The 22651-nt window shown below is 39.0% G+C and overlaps 1 protein-coding gene across 2 annotated transcripts in view; it reads right to left on the reverse strand.

Moving 5' to 3' along the window:
- Positions 1-6806: 6806 nt before the first annotated feature.
- Positions 6807-22651, reverse strand: part of LOC109037524 (tachykinin-like peptides receptor 86C) — a 178994-nt gene continuing 163149 nt past the window's right edge. Inside the window, exons 7-10 of one of the 2 annotated variants that reach the window (XM_072300503.1) lie at positions 19337-19533; positions 10465-10598; positions 9506-9563; positions 7167-7303 (exon numbers count right to left, since the gene is read on the reverse strand). In XM_072300503.1, coding sequence (XP_072156604.1) covers positions 9538-9563; positions 10465-10598; positions 19337-19533 — 357 coding nt within the window. In that variant the 3' untranslated portion in view covers positions 7167-7303; positions 9506-9537. Of the gene's footprint in view, positions 7304-9505; positions 9564-10464; positions 10599-19336; positions 19534-22651 lie in introns of both variants that reach the window. The other variant, XM_072300502.1, reaches the window with a different exon arrangement.

Raw genomic sequence — 22651 nt, forward strand, 5'->3', positions numbered from 1 at the left:
AGGATAACTAATCTCAATTTAATACGGTACCTTAATTGTTTTATCTTGCATAGATTAACAATCATTAGTGCACATAATTTAGGGATGATGACTTTTAATTTTGATGGTGAATTGAAGGAGTTACATAATGTGTCCACTTCTGATGTGTGGCAAATCCCAAATTATTCGACCACTCGGTTAATTGATCGAACTTCAGTCTAAAGTCTCATTTTAAAATTTAGCTGAGCAGAATACTTTTAAAAGAGAATGTTATGAATTAAAAGCAAGAAAATCTCAAGTTGAAGTCTAAGACAAATATATGCAATCGAATAAAGTATCATCCGTTCCAGGCACAGAGGTCGAAAGTTTCGGGTGCTGGAGCCGGAACTTCGACTGATTTGGGCTCAGTATGACTACATCAACGGCTGCTACACCTGTAAATTTCGGTCTCTGCGCTCAGAGCGGACGGTGCATCTATAGAGTCCGTAAGCACAGCTTTCACGGCTGGAGATTTTTTTTTTTTTTTTTTTTTTTTTTTTTTTTTTTTTTTTTTTTTTTTTTTTTTCAGTGCTGCTGAGTGAGTAATAACGGCGAGTTTAATACGCTTCATTCTACCATAAACTGTTTGAAACAATAATCTTCTACAAATCGTATGCTGAAAAGATTTTTGTGCGCTTACGAGTGTATCATTCTCAGGACATGCATATATTTAAGCACTTTCTGATCTCAAGTCCATCGATCTACCGAGCAGTGTGATAAATATTTTCTCTTTTACTTGCATAGTTACTATACTGTTCCAAAATCTACTTAATTTATAAGCATGCATGCAGGATAATAAACTTGATTACATTTATGATTTTAGGTATGAACCTGGGAGAAAGGGAGATATTAATCAAATTGACATTACATCATGTGTTTTATTTTATTTTATTTAAAATTTAACTGATTTAATTTTCAATATAAAACAAAGTCATGTAAGACAAAAATATACTTTTGAATCAGAGCTGAAGGTACAGAGTTTACAGAGGTAAAAATTATTTACAAATTTTTAAACCTAATAACGCATGAAGACGAAATAATTGTCACCGAGTTACTTGGTTTGCCTGAGAAGATCAATAATTATAAACGCAGAGAATGTTGCTTGACCTATTTTTAGAATGAACAAAAACTGTGAATGATGTAATGTGAATTAAGGAAAATGAGGCAGTTTTTTTTCTTTTTATTGTAATTAGTTCGTCAATTTCGCAATTTGACAACACATGTAAGAACACACCATCGGAAAAACTGCAATTTTTTACACTTTTTAATGTTTGAATTTGAGTGAAGTAGAATAGATATCTGTATTAAGTTTTAATATGAACAGAATAGAACTGTCACATTGAATTATAAGATCTAATCCACTCCTAAATGTTTCTAAACTTTTTACGCAATCGACGCGTAATTTTATAGAATAATCATTCTCTCCTAAAACATGAAACAGTTCTTTTAGAGACACTGGTTTTCGAACATAGTCCGAGATCGATGGACCTAGGTCAGTCCGTCAACAAGATGATCTTTGGAATTTTCCGACCTGGTGACAAATTCCCCCGATTTGCTGTTTCACTACCCTCCAAACGTTTCCCCGATTTGCGCTACTCCCTTGCATAGCCCCCCCCCCCCCTCCCGTGTCTCCCCAATCTACATGAGACCAATGTAATCGGATCGGGGGAACAGTAAAATGGGACAAGCAAATGGAGAATTTGCACACAAAAAATTGTATTGCTTCAATGAGCCGAGTTCGCAGTATTTTTCATATAATTTCCTGACATGGAAAATTTGAGAAAATTAGATTAAAAAGTGAGAAAATGTGCCGCCTCATGACGTCATCTGGCGGCATTGTCCACTTAAACACATTTATTTTAGCATATTATGTTATTTTGCCATATTTTCTACAATAATTGTTCAGTTAAGAAACCGACGATATCCTCGTGCTCAGTTTTCCTAGTAGTATCATTTTGAAGATGAAATTCACAAAATTTAAGACACCTACAAATTTTCTATCGGGGGGAACAGTTGGCGACGCGGACAGCCCTCGCCCCGTTTTGCAAACATTATGACACTCAACTTTCCTACCGGACTGACCTAGGTCTATCGACCTTAACATAGCCTTTCGGGTGCCAATTTGAAAATATTACGTAAAATTAAAAGCGTCCAGTACATCCAGAAAATATTTTAGGATATTTTAACTTTTGGAATTTTGACAGCCACCTCTCCGGAATTGATTCCCCTTATAAGCTTTAGGTCTATGAACCAAGTCAAGCAACAATTCTATCGGTAGATGACAAAATAGGTATGTCGCAGGCAAACAATCAAATCAGGCATTTTATCAAATGCCTAGGCAAATAGTTAAATATTCTTACTTAGATTGAAATTCTGATTCGTCTACTAATTTTAGATAAAATAACTCATCGCTCATGCAAGAAAGAAATCTCTGTGAAAATGTGTGGCATAGATAGTATTTTGAACGGTTTTTAGCTCATGAACGAACATATATGTTGAAATTTACAGCATGTCGTATACAACGCAACATTTTTAAAATTTTAATATTTAAATTAATGATGCGCGTTTAATTGCAGAGGAAGAAACAAAGAGATTTCGTAGATTTAATGAGTCATGTTCTCTAGAATATTAAAAACTCATGAGATTTTCGTCATTAATAAAAAAAAATCATAAACTATCAAGATTTGCCTACCTGCCCTGCCTAGGCATTTGATGAAATGCCTGATTTGACTAATTTCTTGCAACGGGTACATGACGTATACCACGGCAAAGCATGCAAAACGACTGAGCACTCATTATGACGGCAATATATGTATACAGTAGGAAGAACACCGAATAAAAAATAAACTCTCCTCAAGCAATTTGGAACGATAAAAAAATAACTCCTGTGGGAAAATAAATATCAATCTGATTTTACAAATGATCGTGGCTCCTAAGTTTGGGCCGCTGAAGTGGTAACTTCGCCGTTAACAAATTTTGGGTAGGTACCTAGATGTACACATGATTTACTTTTAAACATATCGAATGCCTATAACAATCTTTCACAATTTCAACTGTTCATAAAATATTTTTAGACTTCTTTTAAACAAAAACTTCTCTCAATTTGTGACATGACGAATTCCTCTTCATTTCCATTATGCAAATAAAAGTGGCAGCATCATTTTCTAAAATGTATCGAGATTTTTTCTTTTTCGCGCGTATTGAGATCACTTCATAAAATTGTATATGATAGGTAACAATAGAGTGAACATTGTCTTTTTGGGTTGATTGGTACCCATGGCTATCAGAAAAATTATAAGGCAATTTTTTCCTCAATAACAATAGGTACTCCAGCGCTGAGCTTGATCTAGCTCACAATTTCAATTTTTTTAAAACCTAGTCGTTCACTTAATTTTCACACAGCTGAAAGTTCGTCCAAATAGTCCTTACTTTCAGAACTGGATCCGTAAGAATAATACAACTTCAATATATCGAGTCTCCTCTGGCAAAGAGCCTTGCAAAAAGTTTCCCTTTTTTCGGAGACTCGAGGAATGGATCAGTAGATATAAGCTACGAACTTAAGCATTCTAATACATGTTTCCTACTTAAAATTTCACGCAAAACGCGATTTGGGTAATGAACATAGCAGAAATCAACTCCTAACTGAGATTTTAAGTTTCACGATGCGTGAATTCAAACCTCTGGCTCATTAAAAAACAAAGCTCTACGTGAGTCAAAAAGCTCAATCTTGGCGCCTTAACTCAGCTGTTGCACATTGTTACACAGAGTGAATACACAGAGAGGAGGAAGAAAACAGCTCGATTAAGAAGCCTGCAAAAACTGTTGTAACGCGCAATTTGACTCACGCAGAGAATTGCGAGCGGGCAATTCAAATTTTCTGTAACCGATGTAAAATAAAAGCGTCAATGTATCTTGCTGAGGAATTGATTTCAGTAATTTCTGTTGCGCGAATCTTGGTTAAGGAACGTATATCAAAATGCTTAAATTCGTACCTTGCCTACGGGTCCGGTCCATTGATTGAATCAATGGAATTGCATTGTAATTGAATATTATGAAACCTCATAATCTTTATTATGATTTTTAACTTGCGTTGTAGGCTGGTTTTGACGAAACACTAGTGTATGTAATTAATATTTTAATCCCATCGCACGTTGACATACTGTAACGATAAATAATATGAAATTTGCATTACTCTATACCACCAAAGCCTGCTTCAAGCTTAGACTATACCCTTCACTGGAAGCTTGTATCATCATACGGTTTTCTTCCCGCTACTTGTCACCTTAATCCCTAGGTTCCTCGAAAAAGCGTAAAAGAAGGCCTTACTGGGGAGAAAAAATCGTTATTGAATACGAGTTCGTGTCGGATCAAACAAATCTGACTTCAGCAGTTTGCTTCATTTAAGGGTTAAGTCAACATCATGTAGAATAAATCCGAATACTATTCTGCCGTGCTAAGGAAGAACGCCGTATGAAAATTCGAGAGTTGCCGAATTTCCTTCGATAAAATTTTCATTTTTGAGGAAATGTATGAACATTATTCCTTGAAATTTTCAGGAACTTTAGGTGAAATTGCGAACAAAATTATCCGAAAAATTGGAAGAAAAATATTCACAAATCCAGAAAATTCGTGATGTACCGAAAGAAATTTGGCAACGCCTGAAGGTTCATACGGCGTTTTTCCTCAGTACGGCAGTATTGGAGCCAACCCTGTTTTTACTTTTTCTTATCTGACATGACCTTAAAAGCAATTAAACCATCGCACTCTCACGTTCTTTCACGGCACGTTTGATCAAATTAAAAAACCTTTTTTCAGTGCATGAAGATTCTTTTTGAAACCATACATAATGTTTTGCAATTTGCGAGCTCAACTTCACAGAGAATCTTTTTTAGTTTCTTCTGGACAATGAAATCTGTTTCATCCTCGCGACTAAATTAGCAACAGTGCTTCGTATGATCTTCTACCCTGCAGCAATACTTAGAATAGTGGATTTCACGTGTACCGCGATGACATCATAATGTCTTGTGGAGAAAATGTCATCAGGGCAAACCGCGATTCACGCTATATCAAAGATATGAGGACCGTCGTAAACTTACCCTCGCTCGTTTTAACAGCATTTGCTCTTGGTGGGAGTTTACCATCCCCCACAGTGTGTACACTTCATTAATTGCAATAACTATCACTGGGCGGTTTTGAGGTACAGCGGATACACGTGCATGTTGTGTCAAGAGTGCCGCGCTAAATGAGAATCTCGTGCATTTACCAGAAATCCGTTACCAGAATAGTGTCTGATCACTGTCGACCTTTGTCGACTTCTTCTGCTTCCACTTGGGTCCAGAACCGTGGAACAAATGGATATGTCGCAGGCAATTAGTACAATCAGGCATTTTGTCAAATGCCTAAGCAAATGGTCAAATATTCTAACTTAGATTGAAATTCTGTTCATTGGCGGATCCAGCAAATTGGCAGCATTGTCTTTTCTCCATTTAAACCTATGGAAATGTATCGATTCTTTGGAGGGCCAGGTGCTCCGACAATGATCGATTATTTATCGTAGGTTTAAAAGGAGGAAATCCGATGTTGCCAAATTGCTGGATCCGCCTCTGATTCTGTTTCTTTTCCTAATTTCAGACAGAATAATTCATTGCTCCTGCAAGAAAAAATTCTCAGTAAAAATTTGCACACACAATAGCATTTTAAACAATTTTTAGCTCCTGAAGATCTGATCTTGAAATTTTCAGCATGTCGTAAAATACAGAATTTTTGGAACTCCAACATTTAAAAATATGAGAAGCAATTAAAGAGGAAGAGACAAAAAGAGTTCGTAGGTTTGATGAGTTATTTTTCCAAAAAAAAGTGAAAATCGTGTACTCTTCGCCATTAATTCACAAGTTTTGTAGACCGTTAAAATTTGACTAACCACCTAGGCATTTGACAAAATGCCTGATTTCACCATTTACCTGCGATAGATACATGGATTAGGTGTATAGTTGAGTTTGAAGGGTTTGGACATGGAAGCTTTTATGGGTCTATGGTTGGGAAAAAAGAAAATTGTTTCTCTCGATTTGAACACATAATACTTATTACGATACTTCAAAGAAAATCTTAGCGCAGAAGATCATGACGTTCAAGATGTGCAAATAAGGACGCGATATAACTATTCGCTTACTGATCAGGTTCATGTTTAAGGGGTATTTAGATGTCACATTCAAGAAGTTAAAATTTCATTATTTGATTTGTATTCCACAAAAAATGCTAAAAAATCAGCGGTCATCATCATTGTGCGGATGAAATCACTCAAAAACTAACCAAGTCACATTAAAAAAGAAAGTAGAGGCTTTGCCCGACTTTTTTTTCCCAGTTGAAAATTCAAAATCGAGGACGAATATTGTTAGGTCCTGTTGAAGTAACCAACATCACTGGAAAAAAAAAAAAACACACACATTGGATCTAGAGTCCAGACTCTTGAAAACATTGACAAGGAAAAGGACTCTTGATCCAATCAGATTTAAGTTTAAATCAAAAAGAAATCCGCTCAAATTAAGAGGCTTGATTCTTGATTCAAGCTAAGCTTAAATCCGATTGAATCAAGAGTATTTTTTCTTGTCGATGTTTTTAAGAGCCTGGACTCTAGATCCAATGCGTTTTTTTTCCAGTGATTGATTTCGGAAAGTTCAAATCGTCAGTAGTTGGAATGTTTTCTTCATACTGAATCATGAAAGTTAGAGTGAAAAAAACTAATCTAATCCTTCATGTGAACGCTCAAAGATAGTTACAACTCTGGAGTCAAAGGTACGTAAAAAGCGAACGTTTAGCGTAAAATAACGAAACATAAGCACCAAACAAATAACTATCTACAATGGTAACAAAGTCAAATTCAACCTAAATCACAGTCGGAATAAATTAGGGATCGTCGATGGGCGATCCCCGCCTCTGCCTGAGGGATTTGCGGTCCTGATGAAGCCGGGAAGCTCGACGCTCAGTTGTGCCCAGGAGTGGCTCACAGCCAAGAGTGCGTTTTTCACGAGAACGCTTCACAAGTGGACAGACCTCTGCGGTTTTCAGACGTCATTGCCGTTTTTATCCAGCTCCTGGTGGCTGTGGCAGTCGCAATCCGAGTTGGTCAAGTAGTGCCCCGAGTGACCGTTTTGCCGCGGTTTCGTGTCGATGGGTGCTAATCCGTTCTGAAGGGTCCGCGTCGCACTCACGATCAGCGTTTTTACCCTAATTTCTTGTGTCTCGAAGTGATCCTTCCTTGCCGAGTGGCCTCGCTGCGGATGTCCACCTGCACGATCAAAAAAATTAAAGGCATTTTTCAAAATTTACAGTCCTTCAGAATGAGCTTTCCGTGGGATTTTGCCAAAAATAGACCTTGACCCCTAGCCCCCCCCCCCCCCCCCAAATTTTAGCGTACCTCAAAATCGTCTGACGTGCATAATGAAATCGAACAGATAGATTCTGAGATATCGCTGTAGACAGATTTGGGGGACGCCTGACGGACGGACACACATGTTTTCAAGTATGGTTATTTTGACCCCTGGGACCTTAAAACGTCGAGAAATGATGAAATTTCAACTCCCCTCCCCCCTTGCAGGATGGCAATACTTTCTCTACCGAAAGCCGGGAGCGAGAAAGTAAAAAGTGGAAGGGAAAATGAGTTGAAATATTTGGTCGGGCGTGAAGGTTGAAGAAGTTTCAGGCACACTGAGGGGAGGCACTTTACACTAAGAAAAGAAACATTACTGCCGCGCTAAGGAAGAGCACCGTATGAACCTTCAGGCGTTGCCAACTTTCGTTCGATAAAATGCGAATTTCCTGCTAGGCTTGTGAATATTTTTCTTCCAGTTTTTCAGATAATACTGTTCGCAATTTCACCTGAAGTTTCGAAAAATTTCAAGGAAATATATTCATTTCAATATTTCATTAATTTCCTAAAAAATAAACATTTTACTGAAGGAAACTTGGCAACGTCTGGAGGCTCATACGGCGTTCTTCCTTAGCACGGCAGAATACAAATCGGAGATTAAGGTCGCCAAATGCGTATCTTTGGGAAATTTGCAAGGCTCCACTCACGACTTACTGCTCAAAAAGAGAACCAACTGTCAGTTTTCCTTGAAATTTTTTTTTAAATTTTCTCACTTCATTGAAAAATACTCCGAAAAAATTTCAAAGAGATTTTTCGTTGGGTTCCTTTAAAAAAAATAATTTCTAATAAAAAAAAACACAGCATGATCAAATATTTTCAAACATTGCGACGGAGATACGCGCTTTTTAACTTTAGTCATCGATACACATGCATACTGTTCAGCAGAGGGAAATTAAAAAGTTGGGGAAAAAGTTGGCCTTTGGTCGGTTAGAAAAGTCCTCTTTACACTAGAGGTAATAACCGTTTAAACTTGGTTTTTTAGTCCATGCATGAAAATTGTGATTGTAATCATCATTTTACGTTCCTTCCCCAATTGTGAAGAAAAAAAAAAAAAAAAAATGAAAAGTCACTGCGGGATTAACTACAATTAAAATCACTTTAAAACTACCTCAACGGCAGCTACTATTTATTATAGAGGGGTCAAATATAAATGGATGACTTTATACCTTTTGCTACTCCCCTCAGTGTGGGCATTACAAAGTCATTATCAGGCGCGAAAAGAAAAAGGCATCTCTTTTTGTGGTACAGTGGTACGAACTTCAAAATAAAAATCAAGAAAAAAAAACATACTGGATAAAAATGGCAAAAACTTGGAGATAAAGAATAGGGCAGATGAGGAATCTGACATGTACTATAGAGGGTTGTAGTTATGCAATTACTATATATGATGTTTCCGTTAAAAAGTAAAGATAAATTCTAACCAAATCACATTATTTTCAAAAATTAATTTATCTTTAGAGTTGGCTTTTAGATTGAACGCATCCATAACCGAAATGAACTGTTTGCATTAATACGTCAAATTTTCACTTAATCTACCACAAAGTAAATGATTTAAAAACCGAATGAGTAAATAACATCGGTAAATGATTAACTTTGTTGATTTCTGAACTTTTTATCGCCAAAAATATTGAAGAATTCGCTATGATAAAATGTGAATTATGTCTTACTTCAGGCAAAATTTGATTAGAAATGCGGTGATGAAATGAAAGTATTTGAAAAGGTGGAATATTAAGCGTGAACGATTCGGAGTGTGGAATTTTGAGGTGTGAATGCAAAGGATTTTTGTGAAGTAATTGAAAACATCCTTGAGGGCTACATGCGGGTAGCACGAGTTGAAGAAACGGTATAGGTCTTGTGCTTTTAGGCAAGATATCCATAGTTAATCACTCACGAAGATACATAGAAATGCGAGGATTGGAAGAAAAGTGCACTAATTGTAATGTAGGTAACATGTTTGAAGAAGGGTTAAGTCTACAATCTCAAAATTGAACAGAGGAGAATTTCATATTTTACTGGGGGCTGCAATGCTACTGATATCTTTTGCATTCCGAGACAACTCACCTTTTGATTTTTGCTACACTTTTAGACACCCTTTAGATCTGGTTCAAATTCAAGCTGACTGAAAGAAAGCCATAACATAGGAGTCAGTACATAGAAGGGTATCAAAAAGCTCAGCATCTAAGCTATTAACCTCCAAATATATGTTTCAGTGGAGGAATTATAAAACATAAGTTTTCAACGAAAGGAAAAGTCCCTCTTGCCAATTTACGGGTTTACCACCCTTAAATAGCTCGACCACTTGCACGCAATGCAAAATTTTGCACGACAAGGTACCCTTTTTTTTATATAACCTTTTTTCTGACGACTTTAAGTATGTGATGGACGACGTGAGATGACCTAACTTCAGAGGATGGATGTGATGACAAATGAGCATTCGTCTACGTCAATAAACCCATTAAACCATGATCACAGGATAACGCTTTTCAATATTTTTACGATTTATAAAAACAAAAAACAAAATGGGGGTGTATTCAATATTGTACCAGTAAGACGCAGGGACAGTGATCTTATCAAATACTTATGAGCAAGCGCATAAGCAAGATAAATCAAAGGTTTTTAGCGTTTGCTCTATTTTAACTGATTGAAATAGGAGTGTCAAGATTGAATCTTAAAAATGTTTTAATTAGAAAATTAGTGCAGTTTTCAATTAGCTTAAAATTTAGACGTCTTAAATCTTCCGAGAGATACGTAGATCTTACTTTTAACTCTCAGTATAAGAATAAAAAAGTTGCTACAATTTTTGAGGCAATCCAAATGTAAACGCAAGAACCTCAATACGCGTTTTTCCAAAACTGTATACGACAAAAGTTAATGCACTATTGTGAAAAGTTAAATTTCAATTACGGATATTGACAAATCTTGGTCAAAGATTTTGTCAGTTGCGATGCAAACACACCTTTGGGCCCTTAACCAATAAATAACAACATAGTAAAACAAAATGTGATATAATTAAATTTTACCAGATCTGCAGGACCGATTGAAATTTGAGACGCTTCCACCCCTCTTAACGCCTGTGACTACTTCCAAATCATGCTTGTAGTTCGGTCGGAGGCAGAAGCAATGACAAATGGCTTGTCGGAAATAAACTCGGAACCTGTCGAACAACCGAAACATAAAAATTAACCGTCAACGACATGAAATCGTAAGAAAAGTTTTTATCTCCTTCTACAAGTGGAAAAACATATCTTGTGTCAGAATACAGAAATGTATGTTATCAAGTCGCCGAGAGATTCCTAGTTATTTGGCCATAAAAGAGAAGAAGGAGCATAATGAGATATAGAATCAATACATGCCAAAGGCATGAGCGAGGGAAAAAAGTACTGGGAGCGGACCAAATCTCCGAGGGGGACTGTGAAAAGAGCCTATTCAGGCAGATTTATAAAAGAGAGCCTGTGTATGAGTGCACGTGTAGTATAATAGGTTCTGAGGCCACGATGGGAGGACGGTCTTTTTATTGTCAACATTGGAAGAGAAGAGCGGCATTGTAAAGGGATTAAGAGACGCCTTGGGGGCGCAAATTATCAGCTTGGGTGTAGGCATCAAATGATTTTTAAAAAGAACACGGAGCCAGGAGCAAATTTCAGACTTTGAGCCGATTTCCCGGAGTTCCTTCATTTTTTAAGCTCATACTTCCCGCATATCCGCAACGTTAAAATAGTTGTATGCTGTATTTCGCTCTTTACAATCGCACAGACCTGACTCGCGTATCCAGCTGTTGTATTTTGAGGCTTTTAGTAATTGCTTTTAGATCTAAATTTCAACGAACTCAATTAATACGTTTATTATTTTTCCCGTCTACTGATTGCGGCGGTAGAGCCATTTTAATTTAAAAATAAAAATTTCCGGGCACAGACATAATTATGTGAAATATTGGGTTAGGTGAACATTTAGAGACTGATTTCTTAGGGTAGAATCAATTTAGATATTATGTAAATTGGAAGGCCCAGTTTCAATTTTTGAGTTGTTCAGCATTACTTAAAACCCTTTTAAAAGGTCTGGTAATTTTTCTAACTTAAACACTTCTCTCAAAACAAAGACGGGTTCTTCTAACCATTTGCAATGTTTTATCTCTTAAGTAACAAAATCAAAACGTTCCATTACTTTGATCTTTCGTGACAATCTCATGCTTTATGAGCGATCTTTTTTCATCCATGCTCGTTTAACAAACAAAAACATAAATAAATACACACGCCCTGAACAACGATGTGGCTGTGTCAAGAGTCTGGTGCATTTTAATGTCACGGACGGAGCGGAAGATAGTATTTTTCTTTTGTGCACCCAGGTATTTCCTTTTCCGAGAATGTTCGAATATTCTTCCGAGAAGATAAATCTATTGATAAAAAGGAATGCATGGTCATGTAATTCCTTCGATCACAATTGCCTTCCGGTGGACTAAATTTTACGAATCTTATCAGGGCAAAATAAGATGTATTCATATCGCGTAAAGGCAGACAGAATAAGTTCTAAGTTTAGAGGGATTATTCTCGACAAGAATTCTCCGGAGGAAGTGTCAATACGGTGTACCTCGTGTATTTGCAGTGAAAATGTAAAAATTGGCTTTCGAATCCCCAAAGAGCCATGCACAAAAAGGGCCAAAAACGGCCCATTTTTGGGCCCTCGAAATTGGGATCGAAGTGAGGTTTTTTTTCATCCTTAGGGTGACCCTTTACACATACTAAAATTTCAGATTGAGTGTACGCACCGTTTTCGAGTTATGGGGGGGGGGGGCAAAGTCCCCGATTTTCACCCATTTTTGCAGGTGTTTTAATGTCGAACTCCGGCTGTTACGAGGTACCAGATCTAGATATTGAAGCGCGGTTTGCGGTGATTTGTTCAGCTATTCCTGTAGTATTTTTCCACATCTTTCACAAAGCCCCAAATGGTTTTTCGGGGAGCGGGGAGGGGGGCTTTATTCATACTATCATGACCGTTAGCGCATCTTACTGACTTTACTTTGTTCTCTTCTCTCCACGCCGCGGTCACGATGGTATTTTCTGTCGGGGATTTTTCTTCTTCTTTACATTATTTTACCAATTTTAATGTCCTCCCCCTCTTTTCCCCTTTTTACCCCCTCCCCCCAATCCAAACACTTCATCTCAAGTGCTTCTTCCTGTAAGGCAGATATGACGGGGTCATATGTTGGGGATTATTTTTCTTTCTTTACGATTGATAAACTTTGACCCAACTTACTTCTCACTTACAGGGGTAAGGGCCCCCTTTGCCCCTATATTATCCCCCCCCCCTGCCCGCTCCACTTTACTTGAAGTATTTTGCTCCCTCCGCAGCAGAATGAGATGTTTCTGGCAAATAATGTTTTACGTATGTTTAGGTACTGAAATACTGAATACATGGGAGCCACTCTCCTACTCTTCTCCATTATTCCCCCTCTTCTTCCTCTTCCCCTTCCCCTCTTGTTCATCCCTCTTTTGCCTCGTTCTCTTTACTTTTCACTTTACTTCTGCTTTTTACTATTTTTTTTGTGGGAGTAATATAGTCACGCGAAGAGAAAGTGGAAGAGAATGTACCTAGGAAAGAATAAATCAAACATAGAAGTGGAAAGAGAAACGTGAAAAATATGAATAAGTTACAATTCTTCACAGGAAACATCGTCATTTCTGCTGCGGAGGGAGCAAAATATTTCAAGTAAAGTGGAGCGGGCAGGGGGGGGGGATAATATAAGGGCAAAGGGGGCCCTTACCCCTGTAAGTGAGAAGTAAGTTGGGTCAAAGTTTATCAATCATAAAGAAAGAAAAATAATCCCCAACATATGACCCCGTCATATCTGCCTTACAGGAAGAAGCACTTGAGAGGAAGTGTTTGGATTGGGGGGAGGGGGTAAAAAGGGGAAAAGAGGGGGAGGACATTAAAATTGGTAAAATAATGTAAAGAAGAAGAAAAATCCCCGACAGAAAATACCATCGTGACCGCGGCGTGGAGAGAAGAGAACAAAGTAAAGTCAGTAAGATGCATAAAGATGCATGTCATGATAGTATGAATAAAGCCCCCCTTCCCGCTCCCCGAAAAACCATTTGGGGCTTTGTGAAAGATGTGGAAAAATACTACAGGAATAGCTGAACAAATCACCGCAAACCGCGCTTCAATATCTAGATCTGGTACCTCGTAACAGCCGGAGTTCGACATTAAAACACCTGCAAAAATGGGTGAAAATCGGGGACTTTGCCTCCCCCCCCCCCATAACTCGAAAACTGTGCGTACACTCAATCTGAAATTTTAGTATGTGTAAAGGGTCACCCTAAGGATGAAAAAAAACCTCACTTCGATCCCAATTTCGAGGGCCCAAAAATGGGCCACTTTGTGCATGGCTCTTTGTTATATATTTTTTCTTACAGACATATTCTGAATGAAAAGATACAAAATTATTTGTATAACTCAAAAACCTAAAGAGCACTTTAGCAGAGCATGCGGCAATAATTTTTTAGATTACGTAGGATGGTGTCCACAAACAGTTTTTCTAAGTTTTTGTAGATTTTTGGTTTGTTGACACCATGATCGTTGCCACCATGCAACGTTACCTTAAGGCACACACATGACATCTTCACGCCCTCTCTTTTGTATTCCGTAAGACTGTCCTTAAGACTAACCCCCCCCCCCCCGCCCATTTTTCAGCAGCAACCAAGGAAAGCCTAAAAAGTAGATGGACAAATGATTCTTATTATAAAATATTACTTTTTCAAAGTAAAGGGCATCAGCAAGTCTGAGCTCAGGCCTGGACTTAGGGCGTGTGCAGGTCGTGCGGCGCACACGGGCGCCAGCCTTTGGGGGGGGGGGGGGGGCGCCACGAAAGAAGAAGAGAGGGAAAAACAAGCAGGAAGCTCCAACGCATTCGCGTCGGAAAGCGGCTCTGGCGACGGTAGGTAGTTGTTACGCGTTTACGGTTTCCTTGGTAACCTTTGTTTGCTATCAGCTGATGTCGAGTCGTATGACTAGGAAGCTCCAACCACGGCATTCTTCGAAAAAAGCGCGAAAACTTATAGATTTGAATTTTCAAATTTTAAACGTAAAGTACATTTTTTCCAGTGCGAGATTAAAGCACAGACCCGTTTTGAATTATTGACAGTATCACCATGATTCCAAAAATACACTACACAACATAGCATTCGCTCACAGGAAAAAGATATCAATTAAAATAAAATCAGTCCCCCCTAAACAGCAGAAAATGGCGCCGATTCCCATCAAGCAACACGCGGTCTCTCCAATGTAACATGGTCCGTTGATACTCCCCAGCTGGGACCGTCCGGAATAGCAGCTCTAGTGCAAGCACCAGTGCCGCTAAAAGGGGGAAAAGGAAAAGGAAAAAAAGGGAAGAAAGGACAAGGGGGAAGAAAGGAAAAGGAAACAAGGTTAGGCAGTGAAAGCAAGGAAGAAGGGGGGAAATGGAAGGAAAAAGGAGGCAAGAAAAGTGAAAAGAGAGTCCGCGAGAAAGGGGGGGGGGCATAAAAACCATAGACAAAATATAAAGAGAATTGCCGTCTAAAGGTAAATTTTCAGGACAAAAACTCCACCTGGTCCATAGACGGTCAGGCGCCCCTTGACCCTAAATTTGCGGCTGTACAGAAATACAAGAGTAGGCATGTAGTAAGGGGGCGCCATAAATCCATCGAACAGGAGCCGACATAGCATTTTAGGCCACGTCCGCCATCTTGGATATGAGAATTTTTAAACATAGTAAAAATTCGAGTTTCCGGTCGAAAAATTCTCTCAGACACCGAGTTTTAAAAAATCCATCGAACAGCAGCCGACATAGCATTTTAGGCCACGTCCGCCATCTTGGATTTGAGAATTTTCAAAAATCAACTAAAAATTCGAGTTTCCCGTCGAAAAGTACCACTGATCCCGCGGTTCACAAAGCTCTAACGAACAGAAACGGAGGCCAGAACCGGGGCTCATTTTAGGCCACATCCAACATTTTGGAGTTGAGAATTTTAAAAAGTTGACTAAAAATTCGAGTTTTCCGTTGAAAAATACCGTGTGATACCGCGTTTCACAAGACTCGAACAAACAGAAACCAAGATAGCATTTTAGCCCACGTCCGCCATCTTGAATTTGAGAATTTTAAAAAATGGATTAAAAATTCGAGTTTCCTGTCGAAAAATACCTCCTGACACCGAATTTCAGAAAAATCCATCGAACAGGGGCCAGGGGTCTAGGAGATAGCATTTTAAGCCATTTCGGATTTTCGAATTTTGAATTTTTTGAATTTTAACAGATTTTGATCTAAAACGCGTGATCCCCAAAATCGAAGCTCAGATTCGGATTCCTCGTCTAAAATCGATGCGATTTCATGTATCATACCCTGACACCGAATTTCAGGAGAATCCACCAAACAGGAGCCGAGATGGTATTTTAAGCCACTTCAGTCATTTCGGATTTTTGAAGTTCAAAAATTTTACTTAAAACGCGTGATACCCAAAATCAAAGTTCAGTTTCGGATTCCTCGTAAAAAATCGATGCGATTTCATGTATCATACCCTGACACCGAATTTCAGGAAAATCCATCGAACAGGAGCCGAGATAGCATTTTAAGCCATGTCAGGCATTTCAGATTTTCGAATTTGGAAAATTTGACTTAAAACGCGCCATACCCAAAATCAAAGTTCAGATTCGGATTCCTCGTTAAAAATTGATACAATTTCATATATCATACCCGAGCATAGCTTGAAGGAAAGAGACGTAACGTAGACATACTGATTCGAGCATATGAATGCAACGTGGCAACATGGGTAGTGCTCAGTGGATCAGCGGAGGAGGAAGAATAAGAATTTATCGTGGGAGGAATTCCTTGCGTCGAAACCGAACACTAAGCGCCGGCCGGCGCCTCCCCGTTCGGTTTCACTCGGGCGACCCGCGCGGCGGCGTAGTTCAAACGGGTAGTACGACAGAACCTATACGCGTCGCTAAACCTTTTTCCTTCACGCTATTCTAACATATGATACATGAAATCTCATCAATTTTTCACGAGGAATTCGAATCTGAGCTTAGATTTTGGATATTACGCGTTTTAATCTATTTAAAATCGGAGTAGAAATTACAGAATTGTCCTCGAAAATTGATCACACATTAGTGTTTTTTTACGTCATTAAACCTCTTTCCTTCACGCTATTCTAAAATTCGATGCTTGAATTCGCATCAGTTTTTCACGAGAAATCCGAATCTCAGCTTAGATTTTGGATATTACGCGTTTTAATCTACTTAAAATCGTAGTGGAAATTACAGAATTGTCCTTGAAAATTAATCACACATTAGTGATTTTTCACCCCGTTTTTCTTCAACGTTCACGTAATGAAATTAGATCAACAGTTGACTCATCGACTAGTCTAGCCTAACCCCCCAGAATCGGTCTAAAGGGCAAACGATTTTATCAGATAAGATGTGCGGTCCTAGTTTCCGGGCAATTGCGGTTTGATGGAAGCCGCGATGAGGAGAAACGGAAGATATGCGGAACTCGGGCGGATATTAAGTGAGAAACCAGGTAGGGGAAAGGCTTTCTTCCCGAAAAGTTAGTGCTCGGGCCAACTTACATGGTCACTGGAGCATTGTATAGCAGGTTGTGGGAAACTATTTTTTTGCAGCAACAACCAATTGGATCGCATTTTGCAAAAAGGAACTAAGAGCATTTCAATGTTGCTAGGATTGTGCAACTTTGCGACGGTAATTTTCGTCTTGAATTCATAGTTTCTTGGAAGTAGAGGTGGAACTAGTTTAGATGATCGTTTATGTATGCAAGGTTAGCGACATTGGAATGCTATTGTCTGAGCTATGCACCCCCTGACTCTCCTCGTATTATTCCCTTAGGCGATCTCAGAACCCCCTCCTCATAACGACGGTGAAACTACCAAACCACGTGTCTCGTTTGCGGTGTTTAAAAATCTACGCTCGCATTTTATTTTTTTGTAGTAGACCAAATCAATATCATTCCTTGAAATTTTCACAGAATTTTCTCCACACGATGAAAAAAAATCACAAAAATTTTCAAGACTGGACGTTAAGTAGTTTTTCATTTAAAAAATAAAGTATGAGAGGAAGTCTGCGACGTCGCAAACCGAGATACGTGGTTTGGTAGTTTCACCGTCGATAAGTGGCTTCCGTGATACTTGACCGGCCCCCCCTTTGTTTTGACCTCGACTCGGCATGATGCTCGTCCGTCAGCGATAATATTGTGGGCTTTTCCAGACCATCTGTCTACGGCACCCCATGACTACCGTGTGTGAGCACTTGACATTGATAGTTTTCGGGGAAAATCGAATGTATGCACGCTGCACGGCCGTGGCAATGATGAATATGGCGGCGACGGCCGGCGGCATGCGGCACCGCGGTTAGCGCTCCGACGAACTACCGATCTCGAGATGGAATTCTGTGCATCGTCGCACGCTCGTGCGAGGAACCAAGTTAGGATGATTAATTCCTACTCTGCCGTGCTAAGGAAGAACGCCGTATGAACCTTCGGGCGTTGCCAAATTTTCTTTGGTAAATCACGAATTCTCTGGAAAATTTGTCGATATTTTTCTTCCATTTTTTTACTTATTTTTTTTACAATATCACCCGAAGCCTCTAAAAATTTCACAGGAAAAATATTCATAACTCTCCTCAAAAATACACATTTTATCGAAGGAAATTTGACAACTCTCGGATGTTCATATGGCGTTTTTCCTTAGCACGGCAGTACTGCACTCCGCGTTTTCGTTTCCCTTTCCTGAAGTAACAAATGTACCACTAGACAAGGTACGAATTAAAGGATTTTGGTACATGTTTCTTAACCAAAATTCCACGCAAAATACGATTCGCGCAACGAAAATGACTGAAACTTAATTCCTAACGAAGATATTAACGGATTTATTTCACATTGGTTTCAAGGAATTTGAACTGCCCGCTCACAAGAGACTTAAAGCTCTACGTGAGTCAAATCGCGCACTACAACGGTTTCAGCAATCTTCTCAATCGAGCAATGTTCATTTCCCACAATGTGTTGTTCAAACTATAGGTATGCAATTTGCTATAGCTGAACCAAAGCGTCAAGATTTATGTTGCCAGTTTTTATATCGCAGAGACTGTCATGATATACGTTTAGCGCGCGATGTGAATCACGTAGAGCATTGAGTTTTCATGAGCGGGAGGTTTGAATTCACGCATCAAGAATACTAAATATCTTCGTGAGGAGTTCATTTCGGTAATTTTCGTTGTACGCATCGTATCTACGTGAAATTTTGGTTATGGAGCATGTATAAGAATGCTGAAATTCGTACCTTGTCTCGTAGTCCATTGAGGTAACGTAGTCCGTTGTTGCTTTGACGTCACGATGTGACGTTTCACGTCCTCCGAAGGCGGTGACATTAACAAAAGACATTTTCACCCATTACAATTCTTGCAGAACACAGTGGTCAAATCAAAAATAACGCCCCCCCCCCCCCCTTAGGAAGTTCCCTCCTCGGCTCCTACAACAAGTTATAAACGCAGTTCATAAGTACATGGATGCTGGAAAATAATAGAATGAATATTAGATTTTCACAAAACAGCTCGTCTAGTATGGTCGTGTGCAACAGATGCCAGATGATATAGGTTGGCTAGGTTGGCTAGGTTGGTTCTGGATCCCCCCCCCCCCCCCTGGCAGAAAGCGTAGAGGACGCCCTGCCAAATCGTGGATTGAGGGAATAAGGCAGGAAATGAGGAGATGCGATCTGCTGGATCAGCTCTGGCAGGATCGCTATCAGTGGCGGTTGGGTGTCGCACAGCGCACAGAGGCGTTATAAGAGCGACTTGTTAATTAGTTATATAATATTAAAAAAATACGAAAAAAAATAAGTGGGCCATACTCACTTGCGATTCATCCAGTAGTATATGAGCGGATTCACCATGGCATTACTCATTGCCAGCCAGTAAAACAACAGGTACAAGTGATGGACGTAGGCTGAGCGAGACAGCTCCCTCCTATGAAATATTATTATGTAGTAGGCGTGATAAGGAAGCCAGCAGACGGCGAATATTGTCACAACTACGATGAACATTCGTATCACCTGCAAATCAGATGCCACAAAATATTTTTAGACGCTACGAGTATACTGCCGTTCGACGGAAAAACGCCGTTTGAACATTCGAATGTTGCCAAGTTTCCTCCGATAAAACACTGGAAAAAAACACACTGAATCTAGAGTCCAGACTCTTGAAAACATTGACAAGAAAAAATACTCTTGATTCAATCAGATTTAAGCTTAAATCAAGAGGAAATCCGCTCAAATTAAGAGGCTTGGTTCTTGATTTGAGCTTAAATCTGAATGAATCAAGAGTATTTTTTCTTGTCGATGTTTTTAAGAGTCTGGACTTTAGATCCAATGTGTTTTCTTCTTCCAGTGAATGTCTATTTGTGATGAAAGTTACTCATATTTTTCATTGGAAATTTCAGGATCTTAGGGCAAAATTGCGAACAAAATTTAAAATAAAATTGGAAGAAGAATATTCATGAACTTTGCAAGAAATTTGTGCTCTTTCAAGGGAAATTTGACAGCGCCTGAAGGCTCATACGGCGTTTTCCCTCAGCATAGCAGTATAGAACGCATGGCTGCGGATTGATTGTGTAATTGTTCTCGAAACTTGATCGATAGATTCCCATTGAAGCAATGCTATTGATCGGAAAATTACATTCGAAAACGATTCGCTACTATCGATTTCCTGATCAGAACTTAATACGTCGTATGAAATCGATTCCTTACTCTTGACGTGGAATTGTGAGACCTATAGATTTAATGGATGGTTTGACCGCTTCTTTTTTAAATGTTAAAATCTTTGATAAATCGATTTTAGGCTCAATTTTTCTGAAAGAAAGTGAATCCGTAATTTCGTCATCAAAATATCATAGAGACGCCTATCTGCATTAGGAAACTAGTGGCCAATATATTCTTTCTAAATTGAGCTGTATAAATTGCAAAATGAAGTCAATTTGAAGCAACAATATGATTGCCAGTTTTCCGTCGAACAGTAAAGTATGGGAGGAATTATACTGCATCAACTGGAGGTAGATAATAGTGTCTGTGGCTAGATGTCAACTAACTTTGACTTGCCTTTATCAAAATTTACGACTGGATTTTATAATTACAAAGATTGACGACTTCTGTTTAATCACATCGGGATGAACGGATTATTCGATGATCACCTTTGACATTGTTCAGAGAATGAAAATGCAGCGCTGATTGACTCAATTGGAGTTCATTGCTCAGTGCAATCTCTAGATAAACTCGTCAAAAAGTCAAAGTTCTTCGATGCATTTATGAAAGAATACAGAAAATTAATATATTTAGCAGAAAAACACATCCATCGTCATGAATGAACGACGGCCAAAGCAATGGCATGAGGGCTGAAAAGTGATTAGCAGTGTTGCCAATTTACAGTGAAATGGTGAGTCTTTCGATTAAAACCAGTGAAAGAAAGTTGCCGCTACTCCGACAGAATTGACAACTTCCATAAGAAATGAGATTAAATTAAAAGTTTAAAGCTTCCTTAAAGGTTGAGGAATGCCTGAGCCATAATGAGAGGAATCAATGATGCAGTACCGTTCCCTCATTCATTTCCTCGTTTTTTCACCCTGCTGGCATATCGGTAGAGAGAGAGATATACACGCTTTGAGCAAGATAATTCACTTTAACCCTACGGATTAAGGATAAGAGGGCTCATATTTACGCGCTTTTAAACATTTTCAATAAGGATTTTTCTCGTAAATTCTCACGCAAAAATAAACCGATCCTCGTAGGCATGTATTTGACCTAAATCAACTCTGAGAAAAGAGGAGAGACAAAATTATCTGATGGCAGGGTTGCCGAGAATATTCTTTTGAATTTCCCCAGTGGCTTGGATTGCAACTTGAATGCTGAATCACGCCAATGAAAATGCACACGGCGGAAGAGCAGCTTAGTGATGTCACTCATAAAAAAAATAAGCCTCGCCATCTGGCTTCATCTTATAGACCAATCTCACTCTTGGCGATTATAGGAAAGGTGTTTGAACGATTGTATCTTAAGCGCCTGCTCCCAATCGTAGATGAAATGAGATAATCCCGCCGCACCAGTTTGGCTTCCGTAGGAAGCACTCAACAGTGGAGCAAATTCATAGATTCATCAATTTTATCAATAAAACTATGGAAGGCGGACTGGTGTGTGCGGCAGCCTTCTCTCGATATACAAGCAGCCTTTGATAAAGTCTGGATTGAGGGGCTGGCTCTTAAGATATATCGGAGTCTTCCCTATAATCACTACGAGATTCTGAGAAATTATCTCTCTGACAGGTCATTTCGGGTAAGATATGAAGACGCGGTTCTCTGATTTTACCCCAATATTAGCTTCTGTCCCTCAAGGTTCAGTACTTGGTCCCCCTACTTTTTTCTAATATATCTTGCAGATTTCCCTAAATAAGAAGAACTAAAAAAGGTAAATTTGCCGATGATACAGCTCTCGGAACTTTCGGCTCAACACCCCGAGAAGCCAACAAATATCTTCAATCCAGCCTAAATAAAACAGCAAAATTCTGCTCAAAATGGAAAATCACATTAAATAGTGGGAAATCACAACATACAGTTTTCTCACTCAATAAAGACCCTGTCACGGAAGTGAGGCTAGATGGCGAGACTATTCCTCAAAAAAAGACTGCTAACTACCTTGGTGTGTTGTTGGACAGGCATTTGACCTACTAGACGGCACATCATGGCTAAAAAGTTGCAGATTCTTAATAAATATAAAAAATTGTGGTGGCTGCTCAGACCTGGGAGCGGACTCTCAACATACAACAAATTGTTAATATATAAAGTCGTGCTCAAACCCATATGGACATATGCTTGTCCTCTATGGGGATGCGCAAAAAAATCCAATATTAATGAAATTCAAACTGCTGACTAACGTAATCCTCAGAGGTCTCTCAGGAGTGAGATGGGACGATTATATTCCCAACAAAATGGTACGTCACCTCCTGGGAGTTCCTACTGTTAAGGAAACTATCAAACAATATTCGTTGAGGTACGCTGCCAGGCTGAGCAATCACCCCAACGATAAAGCTGCTAATTTACTTTATAAATATAAAGCCGGACCGAGGCGACTCAATCGGAAACATCCGTTTGATTGCGTCTCGAGCGAGGTAATTAAACTAATGAGT

The sequence above is a fragment of the Bemisia tabaci genome, chromosome 5 (genome assembly GCF_918797505.1).
Source record: "Bemisia tabaci chromosome 5, PGI_BMITA_v3".
NCBI classification, from domain to species: domain Eukaryota; kingdom Metazoa; phylum Arthropoda; class Insecta; order Hemiptera; family Aleyrodidae; genus Bemisia; species Bemisia tabaci.